This window comes from Chiloscyllium plagiosum, chromosome 14, assembly GCF_004010195.1.
Source record: "Chiloscyllium plagiosum isolate BGI_BamShark_2017 chromosome 14, ASM401019v2, whole genome shotgun sequence".
Lineage (NCBI taxonomy): Eukaryota > Metazoa > Chordata > Chondrichthyes > Orectolobiformes > Hemiscylliidae > Chiloscyllium > Chiloscyllium plagiosum.
The window spans coordinates 66,661,612-66,686,543 of NC_057723.1; the positions used below are offsets into that span (position 1 = coordinate 66,661,612).

The window sequence follows — 24,932 nt, forward strand, 5'->3', positions numbered from 1 at the left end:
CCACCTCTTCCCATTTTTGCTCTTGTTCACCACTCCTAGCTAGATGTAACGCAGGTACAGGCTTTGTTTTAATCTGATCGTGTAACTTGACAGTTAAATGAATCCCTGTGCAGCCAATGTACTGCAAATCTTCAAGTTTGCTGTCTTCACTTTCTCCTTAACAACAAAGGTTCTCAACCCCTCCATATTTGCAAACTATTACATGTTTAACCTGCCTTCCCTCCCTAAAGTTCTTGAATGCATTTTTATTTACCAAATCTGTGCCCAAAACTATTGATCTGAGAGTCTGACTTTAGCTGTGGGAAAGTTATTGGAGGGGATTATAAAAGATAGGATTTATGGACATTTAGAGGGGCAAAATTGATTACGGTCAGTCAGCATGGTTTCATGTTTCATAGGGTCCTGGGTAGTGTTGTAGAACACAGGGGTAAAGGTACACAATTCTTTGAAGTTTATGTCACATAGAAAGGGAAGTTAAAAAGGTATTTGACATGCTTGCCTTTATTGCTCAGTCCTTTGAGTATAGGAGTTGGGACTTTTTTTGAGGTTGCACAGGACATCGGTGAGGGCTGTCTAGTTCTGGCCATCCAGTTGTAGAAAGGATATTATCAAGCTGGAGAGGCTTCAGAAGAAATTTACCACAATGTTGACTGGTACAGAAGATTAGAGTTATAAAGAAAGGCTGGCTAGGCTAGGACTTTTTACACTTGAGCATAGGAGGTTAACAGGCAACCTGTTAGAAGTTTAGAAAAAATGAGAGGTATACATAGAGTTGTTGGTAGTTGCTTTTCTCCCCCAAGATGGGAAATTTCAAGACCCAGGAGGTACATTTAAGATCAGAGGAGAGAGATTTAAAAAAGACACAAGGCAAATTTTTTTTTTTTTTTTACACAGTGGTTCGTGCGTGGAATGAACTTCCTGAGGAAGTGGTGCATTTGGGTACAATTATAACATTTGGGTGGATAGATGAATAGGAACGGTTTGGAGGGATATGGGACAGGAGCAAACAGTTGGGGCTAGATTAGTTTGGGTTTGTATTCGGCATGGCTGGTTAGACTGAGGGGGTCTACTTCTGTGCTGTATGACCCTATCTTTCCTACAATTCCATGTATGACACCTGCCATCAGATTAATGACCTTGCCACAGTATTGAAACAGCCCATGATGTCATTCCTGGCATTCTCTCTGAATGACAGTGATAAACTACCCCTCAGCATTCTCTACTTAGCAACATTGTTATGCAAACTCCTCCAATGCCATTCCTCAGTGAGCTTTGGTTCCTACTCATGCACTGTTACCTCTGAAATGCCCAAGAACCTAATTTCACTCCTCCCATCTATCCCTCATTTTGGGAAAATGGGTGTCATTGGCTGGCCAGCATTTACTGCTCATCCCTAGTTGCCCCTTGGGGTGAAGGTAATGAGCTGTCTTCTTGAACTGCTGCAATCCATGTGTTATTAGTTGATCCACAATGCCTTTAAAGGAGGGAATTTTAGGATTTGGAACATGTTCCCTTTCCATGATAATATCCAAATATACAATATCAAGTTCGAAATCTCATTCTTCCAGCACTCCTGTACTTGGTGATTTTCACTGGCTCACGGTCTGATGACACTTCAATTTTAAAATCCTCACCCTCTATTGTCTCTGCACACTCCAATGCTGATAGCTTATGAATCCCCGATTTTAATTAGGCCATGACCTGCAACACAGCTGCTCAAGTAGATAGATGTTGGCTCTTTTACCATCTGCACAGGTCCGGACTGGCAGGACTCAGCTGGCTCAGTTAGACGTAGTGTTACTGAGCCATTACTATAGAGCCACTCTTACTACTGGACTTCGATATCCCTTCACCCTATACCCCAACCACCCATGCTCAGAGTACCTATCCTCAGGACTTCTGTGATTCTGGTGTTCAACATGGAGTATTAGTCCATCAGCTGAGGGAGAAATCAATTAGAGATAATCAAATTTCCTTGCCCAAGTTGACCTGATGCCAAGAAATTTCACAGTATGGAATCAGTGTTTTGAGAGTCTCCAGCATCACTCCCTCCTAACTCTATTTACTCTCATAAGCAGTCAATCAGGACATTAACTGAGTAGCATTGGTTGAAAGGTAGAATTCTAAGTGTTTTATTACATCTGTGGGTCCACTATTACCACAAGTCCCAGATATCTGGGAAGATAATTTTGCTGGGTTGACAAGGCTATTACCTTCTTTGTCACATCCAAATACACTGCCTAGGTCTATGCAGCATCGTTTCTTAGGTTTTATATTGATGTTCAGAGGATCGACACAACTGGGAGGTTGTGTTTGCCAATTCCAGAGCATAGAGTTAATCACACTGCTGATTCCCAACCAAGTGTAGCAGATTTATTTCCGTAATGGACTTTTGTGATCCAAATGAATATTTATGGCAATCTCGTAGTTTCAAGGTCACCATAACGGTTAATGTTTATTTTCGCAAAGATTTTATTTAACTAGACAAATTCAAATTTGCCAGCTTCTGTCAAATTTGAATTAATCTTTCGTGTATCATCAGTCGAAGCCTCTAGATTCTGAGTCCAGGAATTTAAGCATTATGCTACCATGCCCTGTGATGATAATTGTACATTCAGCACTATTGGCAATTCCACAGATGTTGAAGCAGTCAAAGTTCAAATGCAGTAAGCCTGGACAATATCCAGGTTTGGACTGGCAAGTAGCAAAGTAACATTCATTCCACATAAGTGCCAAGCAATGACTATCTCCAATAAGAGAATCGAGCAATCTCCCTTTCACATTCAATGGCATTACCATCACTGAATTTCCTATCAAAATCTGGGAGTTACCACTGACCAGAAACTAAACTGGACAAGAATATGAAGATCCACATGCTCCAGAGGTGCTTACTAAAATCTCTGAACAGATCGATTATAAAGTGTCTATAAATACGGTGGCTTCAAAAACTGGTCAAAAGGTTAGAAAACCTGCCAATAAAACTCACCTCCTGACTCCTCAATGCTGTCCACAATCTAAAAAGTACAAGCCAGGAGTGTGGTGGAATATTTTCCACTTGCCTTGGGAGTGCAACTCCAACACCACTCGAAGCTTGACAACATCAAAGACGAAGCAGCTTACTTGATTGCAAGCACACCCACAAACATTGACGCCCCATATCACCAATGCTCAGTAACAACAGTGTGCGCTATTGATGAGAAGCACTGCCAAAATTCACCAAAGCACAGCAAATTCCAAAACCCTCAAATCACTACAATCTAGAAGGACAAAGACAGCAGATACACGGGAACACCACCTAGCTCCTCACCATTCCAACTTGGAAATATTTCAACTTGGAAATATATCACCATTCCTTCAGCATCATTGTAACTTAGAAAAGACACTGCTGCTTAATCAACATTTATCACAAGCAAATTGCACAACTAAACAATCTAGTTAATGGCAGTGTTTCCACTGACTGGTTTGATCTGTGTACAACTACCAAGTAATTACACCAAGTCAAACATTTGCACCACCTTAAGGAACTGAAAGCAATATCTGAAAATGCTCGAACTTCACAGCACAACAAAAAAAAAGTACATATACCAGTGAGGTGAATCCAATACATTAGCAAACCTACCTTCCAGAAATGATCAAAGCAAGTTCCCTGCTGCTGATACAATACTATACAATTTATTCATGTATTTGAAACTGCTGAGGACCAGCAAGACAGAATATACCAGTCCTGTCCCAGTCTTTTGAACATATAATGGTTGTCTCATGTACAATCAGGTTAAGTACCAGAGGTAGGCACAGGCACTGAGCATCAACAATGTGCTGGGCTAGATGCTACACAGATTTCTGATTAAAAAAACAAAGAAAATTTACAGCCCAGGAACAGGCCCTTCAGCCCTCCAAGCCCGAGCCGATCCAAATCTACTGTCTAAACCTGTCTCCCAATTCCTAAGCATCTGTAACCCTCTGCTCCCCACCTACTCATGCATCTGTCCAGATGCATCTTCAATGAATCTACCGTGCCTGCCTCTACCACCTCTGCTGGCAACGCATTGCAGACGCCCACCACCCTCTGTGTGAAGTACTTGCCGCGTGTATCCCCCTTAAACTTTCCACTTCTCACCTTGAAAGCGTGACCTCTCGTTATTGAATCGTTCACCCTGAGAAAAAGCTCGGCTGTATCCACCCTGTCTATACCCTTCATGATTTTGTAAACTTCAATCAAGTCCCCATTCAATATTTTTTTTCCCAAATGAAAACAATCCTAACTTACTCAACGTCTCTTCATAGCTAGCACCTTCCGTGCCAGGCAACATCCTCGTAAACCTTCTCTGCACCCTCTCCAAAGCATCCACATCCTTTTGGTAATGTGGCGACCAGAACTGTACAGAGTATTCCAAATGCGGCCGAGCCATTGCCCTGTACAATGTTAACATCACTTGTCAGCTCTTATACTCAATACCCCACCCAATGAAGGCAAGCATACTATATGCTTTCTTGACCACTCTATCCATCTGGGAGAAAGTGAGGACTGCAGATGCTGGAGATCAGAGCTTAAAAATGTGCTGCTGGAAAAGTGCAGGTCAGGCAGCATCAAAAGAGCAGGAGAATTGACGATTCAGGCATAAGCCCTTCTTCAGGAATGAGGAGGGTGTGCCAAGCAGGCTAAGATAAAAGGTAGGGAGGAGGAACATGGGGGAGGGGCGTTGGGAATACGATAGGTGGAAGGAGGTTTAAGGTGAGGGTGATAGGCCGGAGAGGGGGTGGGGACGGAGAGGTCGGGAAGAAGATTGCAGGTCAAGAGGGCGGTGCTGAGTCCGAGGGTTGGGACTGAGAAAAGGTGGGGGGAGGGGAAGTGAGAAAGCTGGAGAAATCTGCATTCATCCCTTGTGGTTGGAGGGTTCCTAGGCGGAAGATGAAATGCTCTTCCTCCAGGCGTTTGGCAATGGAAGAGGCCAAGGACCTGCATGTCCTTGGCGAAGTGGGAGGGGGAATTAAAGAGTTCAACCACGGGGCGGTTGGGTTGGTTGATGCTGGTGTCCCAGAGGTGTTCTCTGAAACGTTCCGCAAGTAGGTGGGCCTGTCTCCCCAATGTATAGGAGGCTACATCGGGTGCAGCGGATGCAGTAAATGATGTGTGTGGAGATGCAGGTGAATTTATGTCAGATATGGAAGGATCCCTTGGGGCCTTGGAGGGAAGTGAGGGGGGAGGTGTGGGCGCAAGTTTTGCATTTCTTGCGGTTGCAGGGGAAGGTGCTGGGAGTGGGGGTTGGGTTTGGAGGTGGCGCCTAAGGGGACATTGCGGTCTTTGAAGAAGAAGTGGTTGACAATGCTTTCCACTGCATCTCCTCCACTTCCCGCCCCTCCAATCGCCACCAGGATAGAACCCCACTGGTCCTCACCTACCACCCCACCGACCTCCAATACATCGTATCATCCTTCGTCATTTCCGCCACCTCCAAACAGACCCCACCACCAAGGACATATTCCCCTCCCCAACCCTATCAGCGTTCTGGAAAGACCACTCTCTCTGCGACTCTCTCGTCAGATCCACACCCCCCACCAACCCAACCTCCACTCCCAGCACCTTCCCCTGCAACCACAAGAAATGCAAAACTTGCGCCCACACCTCCCCCCTCACTTCCCTTCAAGGCCCCAAAGGATCCTTCCATATCCGTCAGAAATTCACCTGCACCTCCACACACATCATTTACTGCATCCGCTGCACCCGATGTAGCCTCCTATACATTGGGAGACAGGCCGCCTACTTGTGAAACATTTCAGAGAACACCTCTGGGACACCCGCACCAACCAACCAAACCGCCCCGTGGCTGAACACTAACTCCCCCTCCCACTCCGCCAAGGACATGCAGGTTCTTGGCCTCCTCCATCGCCAGACCATTGCAACACGACGCCTGGAGGAAGAGCGCCTCATCTTCCGTCTCGGAACCGTCCAACCACAAGGGATGAATGGAGATTTCTCCAGCTTTCTCATTTACCCTCCCCCCACCTTTTCTCAGTCCCAACCCTCAGACTCAGCACCGCCTTCTTGACCTGCAATCTTCTTCCCGACCTCTCCGCCCCCACGCCCTCTCCGGCCTATCACCCTCACCTTAACCTCCTTCCACCTATCGTATTCCCAATGCCTCTCCCCCAAGTCTCTCCTCCCTACCTTTTATCTTAGCCTGCTTGGCACACCCTCCTCATTCCTGAAGAAGGGCTTATGCCCGAAACGTCGATTCTCCTGCTCCTTTGATGCTGCCTGACCCATTTTATCCACCTGTGCAGCAAGCTTCAGGGTATAATGGACCTGCACTCCCAGATCTCTCTGCTCATCAACTTTTCCCCAGGCTCTTTCATTCATTGTATAATTCGCTCTAGAATTAGACTTGCCTAAATGCATCACCTCACATTTGTCTGTACTGAACTCCATCTGCCACTTTTCCGCTCAACTCTCCAGTCTATCTATATCCTCCTGTATTCTTTGACAGTCCTTTATGCTTTCTGCTACTCCAATCTTTGGGTCATCTGCAAACTTGCTGATCATACCAACAGTGCACTCTTCCAGATCATGTATATCACAAACAACAGTGGCCCCAACACTGACCCCTGTGGAACACCACTGGTCACCTTTCTCCATTTCAAGAAACTCCCTTCAACTATTACTCTGTCTCCTGTTGCTCAACCAGTTCTTTATCCACCTAGCTGGAACACCATGCACACCACGTGACCTCACTTTCTCTATTAGTTTACTATGGGGAACCTTATCAAATGCCTTACTAAAGTTCACGTATATGACATCTACAGCCCTTCCTTCATCTATCAACCTGGTCATTTCCTCACAGAACTCTATTAAGTTGGTAAGGCACAATCTCCCCCGCACAAAATCATGCTGCCCATCACTGATAAGCCCATGGTAATCAGTAGCAGGAATGGCTGGTCAATTTTATGAGGAACAAAGGTCTGAACTGCTCACCACAGGGCATGGAGTCCCTTCTGATTTCTGCAACCTTGTATCGCAGCAGACCTCCAATAGAGGTTTTTAAAAATACAACCAAGCTGATTTTCCCCACCCAGACCGTGCATGAGTGAAACATCACTTAACTAAACCAATGGAATTACAAGGTGTAAAATAACATTGATTCTCACCTTAGAAGATTCTGAGCATCAGATCTTTCAAAAAGATAACAGTAAGCTGACATTACTAGATTCCTTATCTAGGTGCTACCAACCAAGCTTCTCATAAAAGCAGAAATTGTCACCAATAATCCATATTTCATTCGGGGTGTTCAAATCTAAGATCCCCAAGGGCCAGGAATGTCCTGGAAATGCCTAGAACTTTTTGCCACTGCTATTAGCAACCAAAGAGAAGAACAGAAGCCCTGCAGAGAGACATCAATGCTGTTTGAAGACCAACATTTTGGAGCTGCAAGAAAGAAGGCTATATGATTGGAATGGATAGATGGAAAAGCAGATGCTTGGGTGAAGCCCTCAAAAATAATGTCCAAGCAAAGTTGACAAGGTGAAATCAGGATTTGTGTGTGCCTTTTCAAGGGTTGAGGAAGAAGCGAGGTCAGAACCTACTGACTGAGCAAAATGCATTTAATTCGAACGCCCAAGCAGACTCATCGCCACGTTTTTTTTAGATCTTTCACAATCTAAAACTTGAACTCTGCATCTACTGAACAGGAACTATGCTCTAGTGCATTCTACAATAATACATACTGATCAAAAAAAAACAGAAGAGGCAAGAAATCACATCCTTAGATATAAGGAACTAAAACTCTGAAACATATTATTCTCCCATGCATATTGCAATTTTCAAAGCATACACCCAACTCAAATGGAAACTCCAAAAGCCAGGTTTCCTTTTCTCATCCCACAACTCTCCCATGTGTCCACACCAAGTGGAAGATGATTACAAAGAACCCTCCAAACCCTGAGCATACATGCATGTGCAAGCCAAGTGAACCGACCACTATTTGATGGTGGAGGGTAATGAGACCAGTAACCATACTCTTTCTGCCAAAACATGCACTCACGCTCTTCAGCTGACGTTATTGTGCAGGAAGAGAGAGTATTTAGTCATGGCTCACTCACTCTCTATTTAGTTATTTCTTGACAAAATGGCCAGGACATTCAGGTCATTTCAAGTTCCCAAGTCAATTTGCTGATAGAACACACTGAGGCATGGCTCACTTAAGAAAACTGTGCAAGCCCACAACCTTAAGTTTCTAATCTTATTTTCAAAATTTAGGTACAAGACCTAGGCAGAAAGTCCAGTTAAGTACTGCAAGAGTACTGTACTGTCAGAGGTGTTCATCTTTTGAATAAGACATAAACTGAGGCCCTACCTTCTCAGGGTGGATGCAATAGATTCTAAGGCACTATTTGAAGAGCAGCAGGGAAATTCTTGTGTGTCCTGGTTAATATTTATTCATCAATAAAACAGGTTACTTGCTGTTTATGTAATCTTGCTGTGTGCAAACTGCCTGCTACATGACAGCAGTGACTGCTGCTGAAATTGCAAAAGGCCATTTATTTTCAGTATAAAAGCCAAATACAAGTTTTAGTTCAAGTACACACTTCCTTTTCCAGCTCAGCCATCAAATGGCTCCACGCGAGTGTTAGTGCAGTAGTCTGTTAATTGACAAACGACAAGTTAATTGATTAAACGCAAAAGTTGGCCAACTCCCAACTCATTTCAACTGGCCCGAAGACATTGGTTCCTAAAGGGGGTGCAACTCGGCAAACATTCCTGATCCTTAGAATTCTGTCAATTCAGGTTCTATACAACGCTGACCTAAGAATGCACATAAATGAGCTATATCAATTCTTCCAGGCAACAATTTAAGTCTAGCTGGCGCACGCTACACAATTAACCCGAAAGCTACATGCCATCAAGCTATATAGCAAATGACATCAAAACATGCCACATGCAGACACATCTAATATTTAACATTCAATATTATTGTAGAACATGACAAATGTACATATTAGCACACACAAATACAAAGCTATACAGGCAAGAACCAAAAGGGATTTATCAAAATAAACTTAACCCTCTGAGTGCTGAACTTCATTTTAATGTTCAAGTGACAGAATGCCAAATCCAAATCGTCATCCATCCTTGGATTTTAGCCGAAGAGCTCTAGAGAATTTTCTTCTGGTCTTTCTTTCGCCTAATGCAATGGCCGAAGAAAGTGAAGCAATTCAAATCCCCAAGTGGTTAGGATCTTCATAGCTTTCTGTGGTATACTTGTCCTTGAAAGGAAAGGCTATTCTTGTTTCAGGAACTGAGACTCAGATGGCACCCAGACCTCTCTGGTTGATAACAGAACCCCTCCAAAACTACTCAACTACCTCCAAAGAAGGGTCGCTGGACATGAAATGCTAACTGGCAGACTTGCTGAATTTTCCCCATACAACAGATACTGCCAGACTTGCTGAATTTTCCCAGCAATTTGTTCTTGTCACTCCAGACACTTTCCCACCCCCAAAGCGTGCAAAACTGTTTCCCAGCTAAATTTGATAGAGAGGGAGGAGACGAGATCAGTTACACGGTTTCTGTCACAAACTGTAGATTACGACCTTACCCTTACAGCCATGATGTGGAGGTACCTGTTTTGGACTGGGGTGGACAAAGTCAAAAATCACAACACCAGGTTATAGTCCAACAGGGTTATTTGAAACCGCAAGCTAAGTCACAAATAGCAGCAAGGAGCCACCATGTGATTAGCATATAACCAGCCAAGGCAACAAGACATGCAAAACATCTGGCAATACTTTCAGCCCCCTCCATCTACCTGGCCACTGCATGGGCAACGCCCGTAGTCCCTGCCCCTGGCCCCCAGCTATTGGGGCATGAATGCCCACAGGCTGCGGCCCTCCCACTTCCCCAGACCCAACCACTGGACTGTCAAGTCCCACAGATTCCTCCCCAATTCCCGCCATAGGACCACTCAGGCCCACAAGCCCCCTCCCACCCCTGCGGTCACGAGATTGGCAATGCCCAAAACTCCCCATACAACAGTCCCCTTGGGAAACGTGCGGACACACCCCTCCCCCAGCAACTGCCAAGGCAGCACCAAAAGCTCCATGATCCATGTCCAAATTTAAAATTCTTCCCTTGATGGCACCAAGCTAATGTTATATAGGCACAGGCAGCCTTAAGATACAATACCCAAATGGTGTTTCATCACGTGTGACTTTGGAAAACAGAAAGTCAACATTCAATTTGGCCAAAGATTGCAACATTTCTGAGCCCACACTCATACACTCACCTAGTGTACATACAGGCACACAGCAGAGGTGACAGAATGGTGATGCAGGGCTTCAGATGTTTCCAGCTTGTAGCCAAAAGGTATCCGAGGTTAACTAATGCAGCACAGGCTGGTGTGCCTTTCAATCTTTAAACAGACTGGTTCACCTAGACACAGGATCAATCCTTCCCTTCCACCCAGCCACTGTCCAACATCAGACAGACAGACTGTAACTAGAATGTGTCAGTACTCAGAGGGTTACAAATACACAGTCACAGAACCATAGCAAAAAAATAAAAACACAGTAAGTAAAGAAGATAAGGCACCTGGAGACATCTGACACTGGGCATGCTCTGCAGGCATCTCAGTGCGCACATGCTCTCTACCAGGTTGGAGCAGCCTAGCCACAAAGACCTGGGCACAGAACACTGCAGGATAACAAAAAGGAAGGAAGAGAAGCAGTTAGAAGCCAGACACGATCACATTGAAGTAGACAGCTTTATTTGTTAGTACTATAAGCACAAGACTTAGGTTGCATTAAGACAAGAAGTTGAAATGTAACAGCAACAAGCAATGACCCATATAAGTTGTTTCTTGAGAACTAAACGTGAATAGGTCAGCTGAGAAAAGTCAAGTCAAGCAAATTTATGCTGTAAAAAGGGCATTATACATAACAAGTGAATCCTTTTCTCAGAGACTGACTCTCCATCCCAAATTCCCCAATCTCCTTTCTCAAACTTCTCAATTCCACTTTCAAGATTTCACAATTGTTCCACACACACACATGGTTAAACAAGTAAAATCTGAAGTGATTTCTCTTCTCATTTCTATTTTTATCCAATAACCCCCTCAGTAATCATTTTATTTCAACTGAGGACTGCCCCAGAATGTCTATATATGGATGGCAGGCTTCGTATGTATGCTATCATCAGTACATATTGTAAGCGTCTGCACTTGTGCACATAGATAAATATACAGATGTACAATAAAGATGAACAAATAAAACTCTCATGATGAAGTCATGGAAATTCCTCTTCTAAAAACAGCTGCCACTACCTAAAAAGAAAACTGTCAGGTCTATCAATGGCCCAGTGAATAAATAAAACTCCTGCTGCAGCTATGATTAAATCACATACTCATATCCCACAGCTTGATCAAATCCAGTAACTGTCTGCAGCTGGGGTAGCACAGCCAGCCTCAGTGCCTTATTTTTTAAATAACCTCCCCCAAAATAAAAGGCAGAAAGAGAGAGTGCACCTGAGAGCAGTAGTGTGCACAACAGAGCACTCAAATCTCTCCAAGGGAGAGCAGCTCTCAACAGTGTCTAGTTGGAAACGGCCATTGGAATACTTAACTAAAATTAGTGTGACATTTTAGGAATTCAAAAAAGCCATTTGATGCAAAAAGGCTGCCCTCTTTTTCACAGATTAGTCACTGAGCCCATTTGATATCAGGCATTCGATTTCAAGAACTTGAACACATCTTTTTATCACAATACCCAATGCTTCATGTACTATGAGAACCTGGCCTCAATTCTTCCTCTTTGTAATCCACTGCAGCCATTGATCACCCACTGTATAAAGTAGCTATCTCCTGACATCAAATCTAAACCATCTTATCACAACCCCAAACACAGCAGCTTTTCCAGCATGCCTGAACATAGTGCTGAATGCACACTCCCTCACATACTATAGTACTTTGTAGGATCTTGGAGAACAGTGATGTTGAAGGCTAGAGCACCACTGCTAAACAACTCAATCTCATCTCTTCATTGACATTGGCTCTAAGGACTGGGCAGCCAATGAATACGATTAAATAATAGTGCATAAAGTGCAGACTGACCAAAACGCTTTACCATGACTTTCGGTTCTAGGTTTCTGAACAACTAATTTGACAATTGAAACCAGTATTGCATGCATTTTTTAAATCGCTACCTCAAGTAAATATTTCCCAGTGTCTCATCATACGTACAGTCAAATACTCTTCTACTGATGTTCTTCGTGCAAAATGAACAAAGCTACAGCACTGAACACTATAGCACTCCCAAATGCATGGAAGGTATGACAGATGAATGTGTGGCTAAAGAATTGGTGCAGGGAGCAGGAATTCATATTTTGAGATCATTGAAATCATCTCTGGGGCAGAGGCGATCTGTTCAAAAGGGATGGGTTGCAGCTAGAGGGGAACCGATATCTTGGCGGTCAGGTCTGCTAGTGATACAAGGGAGGATTTAAACTAGATTGGCAGGAGGAATAGGATTCTCATAAGCAGGGAGGCATGTCTGAGGCTGGAAAGAGATACAGTAATCAGAAATAGTAAGTTGAAGAGACAGGTCAGACAGGAATACGACTGGAAGCAAGGAATGCCCGTTGGATTAAACTGCATCTATTTCAATGCTGAGGGCTGACAGGTAAGACTGATGAACTTAGGGCATGGATAGGTACGGGGGACTGAGACATTACAGCCATTACAGAAACATGACTAAGTGAGGGACAGGACTGACAGTTTAATGTGCCAGGGTACAGGTGTTTTAGGCAGAACAGAGGTGGACAAAAGCAAAGAAGAGGAATCGTATTTTTGATTAAGGTATCACAGCAGTAGTCAGATGAAATGACTGAAGGATCATCCAGTGAGGCTTTGTGGGTGGAGCTAAAAAATAAGAAGGGATTGTACTATAGGCTCCCAAATAGTCAAAGATGAACAAGTATGCAAGGATATTGGAAGACTTTCAGGAGCAGTCATAGTAGGAGACTGCCATAGCATTAAGGGCTTATTTGGGTGTAATTTGTTAACTTGCCTGAAAGCACTTTCCTCAAGAAGTATAAAGGGGGCCCTACTCAGGAAGGGGCAAAACCTGACCTACTCTTGGGAAATAGGGCAGGACAGGTGACGGAGGTGACAGTGGGGGAGCACTTTGGGACTCGCGAACACAGTTCTATTAATTTCAAAATAGCTATGGATAGGGACAAAACTGAACAACAGGTTCAAGTTCAAATTGGGGTAAGGCAAATTTTGATGGAATTAGACAGGAGCTTGAAGAGGTTAGCTTGTCTGCAGGCAAAGGGACCTCTAGCATGTGTGAGGCCTTTAAACATGAGATAGGTAGAGTTCAAAGTCTATATGTTCCTGAGGGTGAAAGGCAAGTTTGGCAGGAATAGGGAATCCTAGATGACAAAAGATATTGAGGTTTTGACCAGAAAAAAGGAAGAGGCATGGTTCAGGTTCAGGCAGCTGTGATCAAGGGAATCCCTGGAAGTATATAGGGGACACAGGAGTTTACTGAAGGAGGAAATCAGGAGGGTGCACGGAGGGCACGAGAAAGCCTTGGCTGAGAAAATTAGGGTGAATCCAAAGAGGTTCTTTAAGTATATTAAAGAAAAAGAATAAGTAGAGAGAGAATAGGACCCCTCAAGGTAGACATGCATGTGTTGAACCACAGGAGATGAATGAGGTTCTCAATGAATATTTCTCCTCTGTGTTTATGGTGGATAAAGACATGAATGCTTGAGAACTTGGGGAAGTTAGTGATGATATATTGGGGACAGTCCATATCACAGTAGAGGTGCTGATGGACATATTTAGAATGTATGGAGGTGGATAAATCTTCTGGTCCTGACCAGATATATCCAAGAACACTGCAAGAAGCTCGAGAAGAAGCTCGGGCTGATATTTTTGCATCATCATTAGCCATGGGTGAGGTTCTGAAAATCCGGAGGGGAGCAAACATTGAGCCCTTATTCAAGGAGAGGTGCAATGAAAAACATGGGAACTATAGATCAGTAAGCCTAACAACTGTGTGGATAGGTCAATTGAGAAGACACAGAGACAAGATACACATGTATTTGGAAAGACAAGTTTTGATTTAGAGTAGTCAGCTTGGGAAATCATGCCTCACAAATTTGTTAGAGTTCTTCAATGAAGCGACTAGAAAGATTGACAAAAACAGGGTAGTAGTGGTAGTCTATATGGATTTCAGTAAGGCCTTTGATAAGGTTCCACATAGTAGGCTGCTCTGGAAGGTTAGATTGCATGGAATCCAGGGGACCTGGCAAATTCGATACACAAATGGCATCATGGTAGGAAGCAGAGGGTAATAGTGGAAGGATGCCTGTCAGACTAGAGGCCTGTGACTAATGGAGTGTTTCAGGGGTCGGTGCTGGGCCCATTGCTGCTTGTTATTTATATCAATGATTTGGATGAGAATGTGCAAAAGTATGATGAGCAAGTTTATAGGTGACACTAAAATAGGTGGTAGCGTGGACAGTCAGGAGGGTTACCCAAATTTGCAGAAGGACCTTGATCACCTAGGGAAATAGGCAGAGAAACAGCAAATAGAGTTTAGTATAGTTAAGTGTGAGGTCTTGCATTTTGGCAAGTCAAATCAAGGTAGGAGTTTCATGGTGAATGGTAGGGCCTTAAGGAATGTAGTGGAACAGAGGGACCTTGGAGTTCGGGTGCACGGTTCTCCGACAGTACAGTCACAGGTAGACAGGGCAGTGAAGGCAGCTTTTGGCACACTGGTCTTCATCAGTCAGGGCATTGAGTCTAAATGTTGGGAAGTTTTGTCGCAGTTGTGCAGGATGTTGGTGAGGTCACACTTGGAGTGTTGTGTTCAGTTTTGGTCACCTTGTTAGAGAAAGGATATTATTAAACTGGAAAAAGTGCAGAAGAAATTTACAAGGATGTTGCCAGGACTCAAGGTACTAAGTTATAGGGAGAGTTTGAACAAACTAGGATTTTCTTCTTTAGAGTGTGCAAGATCATGGGCGCATGGATAGGGTGAATGTACTCACATCTTTTTCCCAGGGTTGGAGATTCGAAGACTAAAGGGCATCAGTTTGAGGTTAGAGGGGAAAGAATAAAAGGGAACCTGAAGGACAACTTTTTTTTTATATACACAGAGTGGTACACATATGCAATGAGCTGCCAAAAGTGATTGAGATGGGTACATTTACAACATTTTAAAGGCATTTGGACAAATACATGGATAAGAAAGGATTAGAAGGATCTGGGCCAAGTCCAAGGAAATGAGGTCAGGGTAGATGGGCATTTTGGTTGGCATGGACCAGTATGGGCCAAAGGGCCTATCTATTACATACATATTTGTCTAAAACTTCAGCAACACCCATTATGAGATAAGTGCCTTGTGACTGAGGCTCACGTTCATAAAGACTTAACACGCCACTATCGTTAGCATAAATGCTCCAACGCTCTAGGCAACAAACAAAAACACAAAAATTTACAGTGACCTTGAGCAATTCTTTGCCCAAGTGTCAGCAGGTAAAGAAAATTATCTTTGTTAGGAATTTCAATACCAAAGTAGAGAAAAATACAAATCTATGGAAGGGTGCGATAGGCAAGAAAAGGGGAAAAGCTAACTCTAAAGGGGTCATGATTTGGAGATGCCAGCGTTGGACTGGGGTGTAACAAAGTTAAAAGTCACAACACCAGGTTATAGTCCAACAGGTTTAATTGGAAGCACACTAGCTTTCGGAGCGCCGCTCCTTCATCAGGTGGTTGTGGAGGACAATTGTAAGGCACAATTTATAGCAAAAATTTACAATGCGATAGAACTGAAATTGTACATTGAAAAATACCTTGACTGTTTGTTGAGTCTTTCATTTGTTCGAATACCATTGTAGTTTCACTTCTTTCATGTGTAAATCACAACTTTTTGTTTAAAAAGTTACATTCTCAGGTTAACTGTAACATTTGATGTTAGCCAGACAATATGTTGAAGGTATTAGACCCGTGTTATCTGTCTGTGCCATATTTAGCCGATTCTAATCTAAAAAGAGAGATAATGGAGTCTTACATGAATTCATGCAGTTTTTGAGCAAAGTACAATGTAGCTCTGCAAGTACAAATTCACCCACAAACGTATACGTATGTGTGCATGTGCGCGTGCGCATGCATGTGCGTGTGCCCGTCCATCTGTAGGAGTGTCTGTGTGTGTGTGTGTATACAGTGCAATGGTGGTAACCTATAATCTGACATGAACCCAAGGTCCCGGTTGAGGCCTTCCCTATGGGTACGGAACTTAGGGACAGGCAGCAGCGAAAAGTGGCCGAGCAGAGGCTGATAGCTAAGTCTGCCTTGGAGGATGGTCACCCGAAGGTCCAAGGTCGAATGTCCTGGACCGCTGAAGTGTTCCCCAACTGGGAGGGGACCCTCCTGTCTGTTGATTGTTGTGCAGTGCCCATTCATCTGTCGCCGTAGCCTTTGCTCAGTTTTCCCAATGTACCATGCCTCAGGACATCCTTACCTGCAACGTATAAGATAGACAACGTTGGCTGAGTCACATGAGTACCTGCCATGTACAAGGTGGGAGGTATCCACAAGTGTAAAGGTGGTATCATTGTCCACACTCTGATAAGTCCTGCAGCACCTACCGTGACCGTGTTGTATGGAGTTGTCCTGAAAGCCAGGCAGCTTGCGACGAACAATGATCTGTTTGAGGTTTGGCGGTTGTTTAAAGGCAAGTAGTGGAGGTGTGGGGAAGGTCTTGGCGAGGTGCTCATCCTCATTGATAATGTGTTGCAGGTCACAAAGAACATGGCGTAGTTTTTCAGCTCCTGGGAAGTACTGGACAACAGAGGGTACCCTGTCGGTTGCAGCACATGTCTGTCTCCTGAGGTGGTCATTACGGTTCCTTGCTGTGGCAGGTCGGAACTGGCGGTTGATGAGTTGAGCATTGTACCCAGTTCTTATAAGGGCATCCCTGAGTACTTCCAGGTGCCTGTCACGTTCCTCCTCATCTGAACAGATCCAGTATACGCGTAGGGGTTGTCCATAGGGAATGGCTGTTTTAATATGTTTTGGGTGGAAACTGGAGAAGTGTAGCATTGTGAGGTTGTCTGTGGGTTTGCAGTAGAGTGTGGTGCTGAGAATGTAACTTTTTAAAAAAAGTTTTGTGATTTACACATGAAAGAAGTGAAACTATCATGAACAGATGAAAGACTCAACAAACAATCAAGGTACTTTTCAATGTATAATTTCAGTTACATTACACTGTAAACTTTTGCTATCAATTCTGTGTCTTACAATTGTGTCCTCCATAACCAACTGAAGGAGCGGTGCTCCGAAAGCTAGTGTGCTTCCAATTAAACCTGTTGGACTATAACCTGGCGTTGAGATTTTTAACTCTAAAGGGTCCTCCTCCAGCTGAAATATGTAGAACATAACCAAAACCTAGTTTCCCCCAAAAAAAGGGAAAATCATGATCTAAACACTGGCATCTGTTCAATTACATTGCACTCAAGCAAAAAAAATGTCCACCTCACCTGCAATGTGACAGACACTGCAGGACCAATCACCACCTTGCCTGATCTACTATCTCCATCTGCCTGGCCACAAAATAAATAGCTTGAGAAATATGTTTACAGCTGGTCAAACCTACAGTGCCTTTTACTCACACTAGCCCCATAATCATTTACACCTTTAGTGATCAGAAATCAGCCCCTTCTTTAAACATACTCCAAGACTGAGCTTCCACTGCCTTCAGAGGTAGAGTATTCCAAAGGCTCTCAACCCTTTGATGCTCCTGATTTACGACTCCCCAGCCAGGGGAAATGCCTTACCTGTATCTACCCGGTTTATCCCTTCAAGTACCTAATGTCACCTTTCATTCTTCAAAACCTCAGATTACAAGCCCAGTTCAGCCAATCTCCCTTCAGAGAACAATCCTGTCATTTTGGGAAAAAGTCTGGTTAACCTTTGTTGCACAGCCTCTAGCAATAATCTCTTACCAGAGCTAAGATGATTGATGAGAGGAAGCCAAATGCAGACTTTGTCAAACTTCGCTGTATTCTAAAAACTTGCATTAGTTATAATTACAGTCGCTTTATAAGCATTTTCTTTTTAATTTTATACAATCCTTCACTTTCTTTGTCAACCACTGTTGACAGATTTTTGCGTTTTTGTACCTTGAAGGGATGTGTAGTTTAATGTGCTTTAGTTTGTGTAATACTGCTTAATGGCTGTACATTGGCAATGTATTTTCAAGCCAGCTCAGCTAATTTGTGCCTCATACCTTCACACGTTCCCTTATTCAACTTTGACATCCTTGAGATTCAACTTCGCTTTCAAATTGCAAAATTCCATCATATTGCAGTCACTCATTCATAAAAGATTCTTTTATAAGATTAATTAGCTCTTCTTCATTAAATAATACTAGATGTATATTGGCCTGTCCATTAGTTGGCTTCTCAACATACTGATCTAGAAAACCATCATCAGAACAATCCAGAAACTCATTCTCCACAGCTTTAGTATTCTGTTGGTCTACCCAGTATATACACAGATAGAAAGCACCCATGCATTGCACATGCTACAAGCTGGTCTCATCTCCTGATTAATACCACGTCCCATACTATTATTTGGTGGCATATAAGTAACTTCAACAAATATCTGTTGTGCTTTGCAATTTCTTACCTCCACCATCCAATTATTTCCATTAAAATAAAACAAAGTACTGCAGATGCTGGAAATCTAAAACAAAAACTGAATTTCTGGATAAATTCAGCAGGTCTGGCAGCATCTATGCTGTCTCCACAGATTCCACATTTTGTTCTTCCTGAAGTCCTCCCTTTTAATACACCAATCACATCCCTTTAATTAAGGCAACCTTACCTGTTTTGCCTTTTTGTCTGTCCTTTCTAAACAAGGAATTTCCTTGAATATTCAGTTTCCAGTCTTGGTCAACACACAGTCACATTTCTAGAATGGAAATTATATCTGACTGGAAACTTGACCACACCAAGACAAAAGCAGGTTACGACAAAAGGGAACAGAGAAAGCATGCAACATGAAACACTTTACCTTCTTCCCTTCTGCTAAAGCAGATTTGCAATAACTCACTAACTTAATCCTAAGTGTCCCTGAATCAAGTTTTTGCTCGGCCATTTCAGAGGGAAGTTCAAAGTTAACCATATTACTGTGGGGTTGGAATCACATATAGGACAGACCAGATAAGAATGGTAGATTTCTTTTCCTAAAGGACAGAAGTGGTTCAGTGTGGAATGAACTTCCTGAGGAAATGGTGGATGTGGGTCTAATTACAACATTTAAAAGATATTTAGATAAATACATGAGTAGGAAAGATATGGAGGGATATGGGCCAGGAGCAGGCAGGTGGGACTAGTTTAGTTTGGGACTATGCTCAGCATTGACTGGTTAGACCAAAGGGTCTGTTTCCAGACTGTATGACTCTGTAAGTGAGCCAACTAGGTTTTTACAACAAGAGTTTTATTGTCACAATTAATGGGGCTTGTTTTATATGATATAATGAACTTAACTTCCTGCAGCAACTGTGGTAGGATTCCCTATGGTATTAATCTGGATTACTAAACCAGTCACATTAACACTGCATCAACTCCCCAAATATTTGTCCATCTGTATTATTCTAGAATCCTAGAGTCCCTAACAGGCTATTTAGCCCATTAAGTCCACATCCGACCTTCTGAACAACATTCCGAACAACATTCCACTTAGACCACCCTACCCCTGTAATCCTGCACTTCCCATGGTTAATTCACCTAGCCTGCACATCGCTAGAAACTATGGGTAATTTAGCATAGCCAATTCACCTTACCTGCACACTTGTGGATGATAACAGAAAACTGGTACACCCAGAGGAAACCCTCACAGACATGGGGACAATGTGCAAACTCCACACAGATAACTGCCCAAGGCTGAAATTGAACCCAGGTTCCTGGCACTGAGAGGCAGCAGTGCTAATCACTGAGTCACCATGCCACACATCATGCAGAATCTCATCAAAAAACATTAAAACTGGCATGTACGCCTGCCTGTCCATAGAAAGCTTTATGGATTTTTATAGGTTACAGAGGCCAAGTGTAATCTTCAGGAGAACCAGCCCAGAGCATATGATGTAACTCAATCCCCATTTTAGGGTTACATTTTTCACCACGTTTTAATATTTCCATTACATGCAATATCTATAATAGAAATTGCTTACCTAGATTTGTCATGTTGTAACTACACCTTCCTTGCAATGGTAGCACTTCTACTGATTAGATCATGACTACAACACTTTATACAGATAAATTTTATTATAAGTATGAACAATGGACTACCCTAAACAGTAATCAGACAAGTGCATAAAGGTTTGAGTATTTACATCAGTTTCACAAAACAATGTTTATATTTTGAGCTGCCATCTTCTCCTCATTGCCATCTCGTGTCTCAGCATGGTTAGATGGTAAGTTCATTGATATGCACCAAAAGCATATCAATGAAATAGCAGCTTGCCTGCAGAATATGGCACACCACAGGGTTATCAGTGCATCATTTAACACAGGCAACAGACATTGGGAGCTACTACAATTTGATCATCTTCACTTGTCCCAGCTTGATGCCATCAAACAAACAATCTTCCCCTCCCTTGTCCAGTCACCATTCAGCATGCCTCATTCACTCTACAGCATTGCAGTCCACTCCTCACTCACCTCTTAACAGCCTTCCCTTCCCTCTGCCACCTTTCAGGGCAAGTGCAGGAGAGGCAACATTTGTCCTTTCACCTCTTCTCTCAAAGTCCCCAGAAGCCAGATAGAACAGAACAGTTTAGCACAGCCCTTTGGCCCATGATGTAGAGTGTGGTGCTGGAAAAGCACAGGTCAGGCAGCATCCAAGGAGCAGGAGAATCAACACTTCAGGCATAAGCCCTTCATCAGGACCACACAATCAATTCTGATCTCCAGCATCTGCAGTTCTTTCTCCCATGATGTTCCACCTGCCCATGATCCACATGCCTCCATTCCTTCCTTCCTTATGTGCTTATCTTAAAGCCCCTGAAATGCCTCAAAAATATTTACCTCCACCAACACTCATGATAGCACATTCTAGGCACCTACGGCTCTGTGTAAAGAACTTGCCCCTCATCCCCTTTGAGCCTTCCTCCTCACCTTAAATGCATGCCCTCTAGTATAGGCATTTCAACTCTGGGGAAAAGATTCGGACAGTCACCACTACCTTTTAAAATATATTCATTTGTGGGATGTGAGTGCCAGTGGCTGGCCAGCATTTGTTGTCCATCTCTAGTTGCCCTTGAGAAAGTGGTGGTGAGCTGCCTTCTTGGACTGCTACAGTCCACTTGCTGTGTATTGACCCACAATGCCATTAGGGAGGAAATTCCAGGATCTTGACCCAGTGACAGTGAAGGTACAGCGATATATTTCCAAATTAGGATAGTGAGTGGCTTGGAGGAGAGCTTGAAGGTTGTGGTGTTCCCATGTATCTGCTACCCTTGTCCTTCTAAACTGAAGTGGTCGTGGGTTTGGAAGGTGCTGTCAGAGGATCTTTGGTGAGTTTCTGCAGTCCATCTTGTAGACAGTACACACTGCTGCTACTGAATGTCAGTGGTGGAGGGAGTGAGCGCTTGTGGATGCAGTGTCAATCAAGCAGGCTGTTTTGTCTTGGATGGTGTCAAACGCCTTTAGTGTTGTTGAAGTTGCACTCGTCCACGCATGTGGGGTGTATTCCATCACACCCCTAACTTGCACCTTGTAGATGATAGACAGGGTTTGGGGAGTCAGGAGGTGAGTTACTCGCCACATAATCCCTAGCCTTTGACATTCTCTTGTAGACAGTGTTTATGTGGTGCATCCAGTTGAGTTTCTGCTCAATGATAACCCCCAGAATGTTGATAATGAGAAATTCATTGAAAGTCAAGGGGCGGTGGTTAGATTGTCTCTTATTGGTGATGGTCATAGCTCGGCATTTGTGTGGTGCGAAAGTTACTTGCCACTTCTCAGCCCAAGCCCAGATATTGTTCAGATCTTGTTGCATTTGGACACGGACTGCTTAGTATCTGAGGAGTCACGAATGGTGCTGAACACAGAGCAATCATCGGTGAACAGCCCCACTTCTGACCTTATGATGGAGGGAAGGTCACTTATGAAGCAGTTGAAGATGGTTAGGACAAGGACATTATACTGAGGAATACCGGCAGAAATGTCCTGGAGCTAAGATGACTGACCTCCAAGAACCAAAACCATTTCCTTGAATGTCAGGTATGATTCCCACTGTGCTCGAGTTTGCCCCCTGATACCCATTGATTCCAGTTTGCAAAGGTTCCCTGATGTCACACTCAGTCAAATGCAGCCTTGATGTTAAGGGCTGTCAATTCTCACCTCACCGCTGGAATTCAGCTCTTTTGTCCATGTTTGAACCAAAGCTGTAATGAGGTTAGTAGCTGAGTGGACCTGGAGGAACTCAAACTGGGTGTCACTGAGCAGCTTACTGCTGAGCAGATGCTGCTCAACAGCACTGTTGATGACATCTTCCATTACTTATGCCTCTCATAATTTTAACAATTTGTATCATGTCTTCTCTCAGCCTCTGCTGCTCCAGAGAAAACAATCCTAGTTTGTCCAGCTTCTCCTTATAGCTCATATCCCTTAATCCAGGCAGCATCCTCTCCAAAGCCTCCATATTGTTCCTGTTGTGTGGCGACCAGAATTAAACACAACACTCTCAGTGCAACCTAAACAAACTTTTATAATGCTGCAACATCAGTTTCTGACTCATTATGGTCTGGAACCTGGGTAAGTTGCCATTTCCTGGAGATGACTGGGTGTCTTTGAAGTAGAGGCAGAAATAGGTGAGGCTGTGTGCTGGCAGTTTTCTTCTTGGGATGGGCAAAGGTTCTGGTTGGACGGAATGGGTTGATTGAAAATGGAGTTGGAGGCTGCATCCAATGTTTAAGCGAAGACTGGCTAAGTGACTGCTGGAGGAGTGCAGAGGTAAATGCTGCTGCTTACACAGAAGATGCCCGAAATATAACGCCAATATGGAAGAGGAGGAAACAATTGAATAGTCATTGGAACTCCAGGGGCTGGTTCTGATCTTGTCATCCTTTTTCTTGCTATGGTCTCAGTCTCTCAATTGGTTCAATTCTCATTCTCTTTCTCACCTAGAATCACTAACATATCTTAGATCTATGCCCTGTCTGAGATCTGCGTTCCTGTTGATTTTGGCCTCTTGTACATTTCTGATGTCCATCACCCTCTCAATTGAGTGTCTGTGCCTCAACTCTAAACTGTCTGCCCTGCCCTTTTTCTAAAAGAAAAGGTGTTCCTTGAAACTGCGATCTGAACCGAAGCTTTCCCTGTCCCTATTGATCTCATCTTTTTAGCTTGGTGATTTTGTTCTGGTATTGTTTGTTTGCACTTTTTAAAAAAAAATACCTTTGTTTAAAAGAAAACAACTGAAGTGCATGTGAAAATTTTCAGGTCTACCTGAAATGGCAGATAGAGATTAATGTAGATAAATATGAGGTGCTGCATTTTGGAAAAGCAAATCCGAGCAGGACTTACATACTTAATGGTAAAGTCCTAGGGAGCCTTGCCGAACAAAGAGATCCTGTAGTACAGGTTCATAGTTCTTTGAAAGTAGTGTCGTAGGTAGATAGGATCGTGAAGGCGGCATCTGATTAGATTTTTAGACTAGATTCCCCACAGTATGGAAACAGGCCCTTTGGCCCAACAAGTCCACACCGATCCTTCAAAGTGTAACACACCCAGACCCATTCCCCTACCCTATATTTACCCTGACTTGGCAAGTTAGCATGGACCATTCACCTGACCTGCACATTTTTTCAATTGTGGGAGGAAACTGGAGCAGCTGGAGGAAACCCACGCAGATATGGGGAGAATGTGCAAACTCCACTCAGTCACCTAAGACGGGAATCAAACCCAGGTCCCTGGCACTGTGAGGAATCAGTGCTAACCAATGAACCACCGTGCACAGAAGGTCAAGCAACAGAGGAGAAGGGGAGTCAACGATTCAGATCGGAACTTTTCATCAGGACCGGGGAGAGAGGAAGTGGGCTGTGAAATAAATGGAAGATGGAGCTTGGGGAAAGGTGTGCAGGATGGCGATAGGTGGATGCAGGTGGGAGATGACTGTGACTGAGTAGGAAGGGTGGAGCCGATGGGTGGGAAGGAAGTTGGACAAGTCGGATTAGGTTAAGGGCGCTAGGCAGACAGGGGGGTGCTGGACTTGGGATGAGGTGAGGGGTGGGGACATTTGGAAGTTGGTGAATTCTATTTTATGGCCGTATGGTTATAAATCACCTGAGGTGGAATATGAGGTGTTTGGCCTCCAGTTTAAGTGTGGCCTTGTGGTGACAGTGGAAGAACCTCAGATGGGCATATCATCAGGGGAGTTGAAATGGATGTTGTGGTTCTGTTCGCCGAGCTGGGAATTTGTGTTGCAGATTTTTCGTCCCCTATCTAAGTGACATCCTCAGTGCTTGGGGGCCTCCTGTGAAGCACTTGTGTGATGTTTCCTCCGGCATTTATAGTGGTTTGTCTCTGCCGCTTCCGGTTGTCAGTTCCAGCTGTCCGCTGCAGTGGCCGGTATATCGGGTCCAGGTCGATGTGTTTGTTGATATAATCTGTGGATGAGTGCCATGCCTCTAGGAATTCCCTGGCTGTTCTTGGTTGGGCTTGTCCTATAATAGTAGTGCTGTCCCAGTTGAACTCATGTTGCTTGTCATCTGCATGTGTGGCTACTAAGGATAGCTGGTTGTGTCGTTTCGTGGCTAGTTGGTGTTCATGGATACGGATCATTAGCTGTCTTCCTGTTTGTCCTATGTAGTGTTTTGTGCAGTCCTTGCATGGGATTTTGTACACTACATTGGTTTTGCTCATG

General features: G+C 43.7%; 1 protein-coding gene across 6 annotated transcripts in view; it reads right to left on the minus strand.

Moving 5' to 3' along the window:
* Nucleotides 1-24,932, minus strand: part of LOC122556778 (F-box/WD repeat-containing protein 11) — a 177,038-nt gene that overhangs the window by 123,603 nt on the left and 28,503 nt on the right. The window contains exon 2 of one of the 6 annotated variants that reach the window (XM_043703930.1): nucleotides 10,583-10,684. The exons of 4 other annotated variants lie outside the window; for them this stretch is intronic. In XM_043703930.1, coding sequence (XP_043559865.1) covers nucleotides 10,583-10,684 — 102 coding nt within the window. Of the gene's footprint in view, nucleotides 1-10,582; nucleotides 10,685-24,932 lie in introns of those variants that run through there. One more of the 6 variants, XM_043703937.1, reaches the window with a different exon arrangement.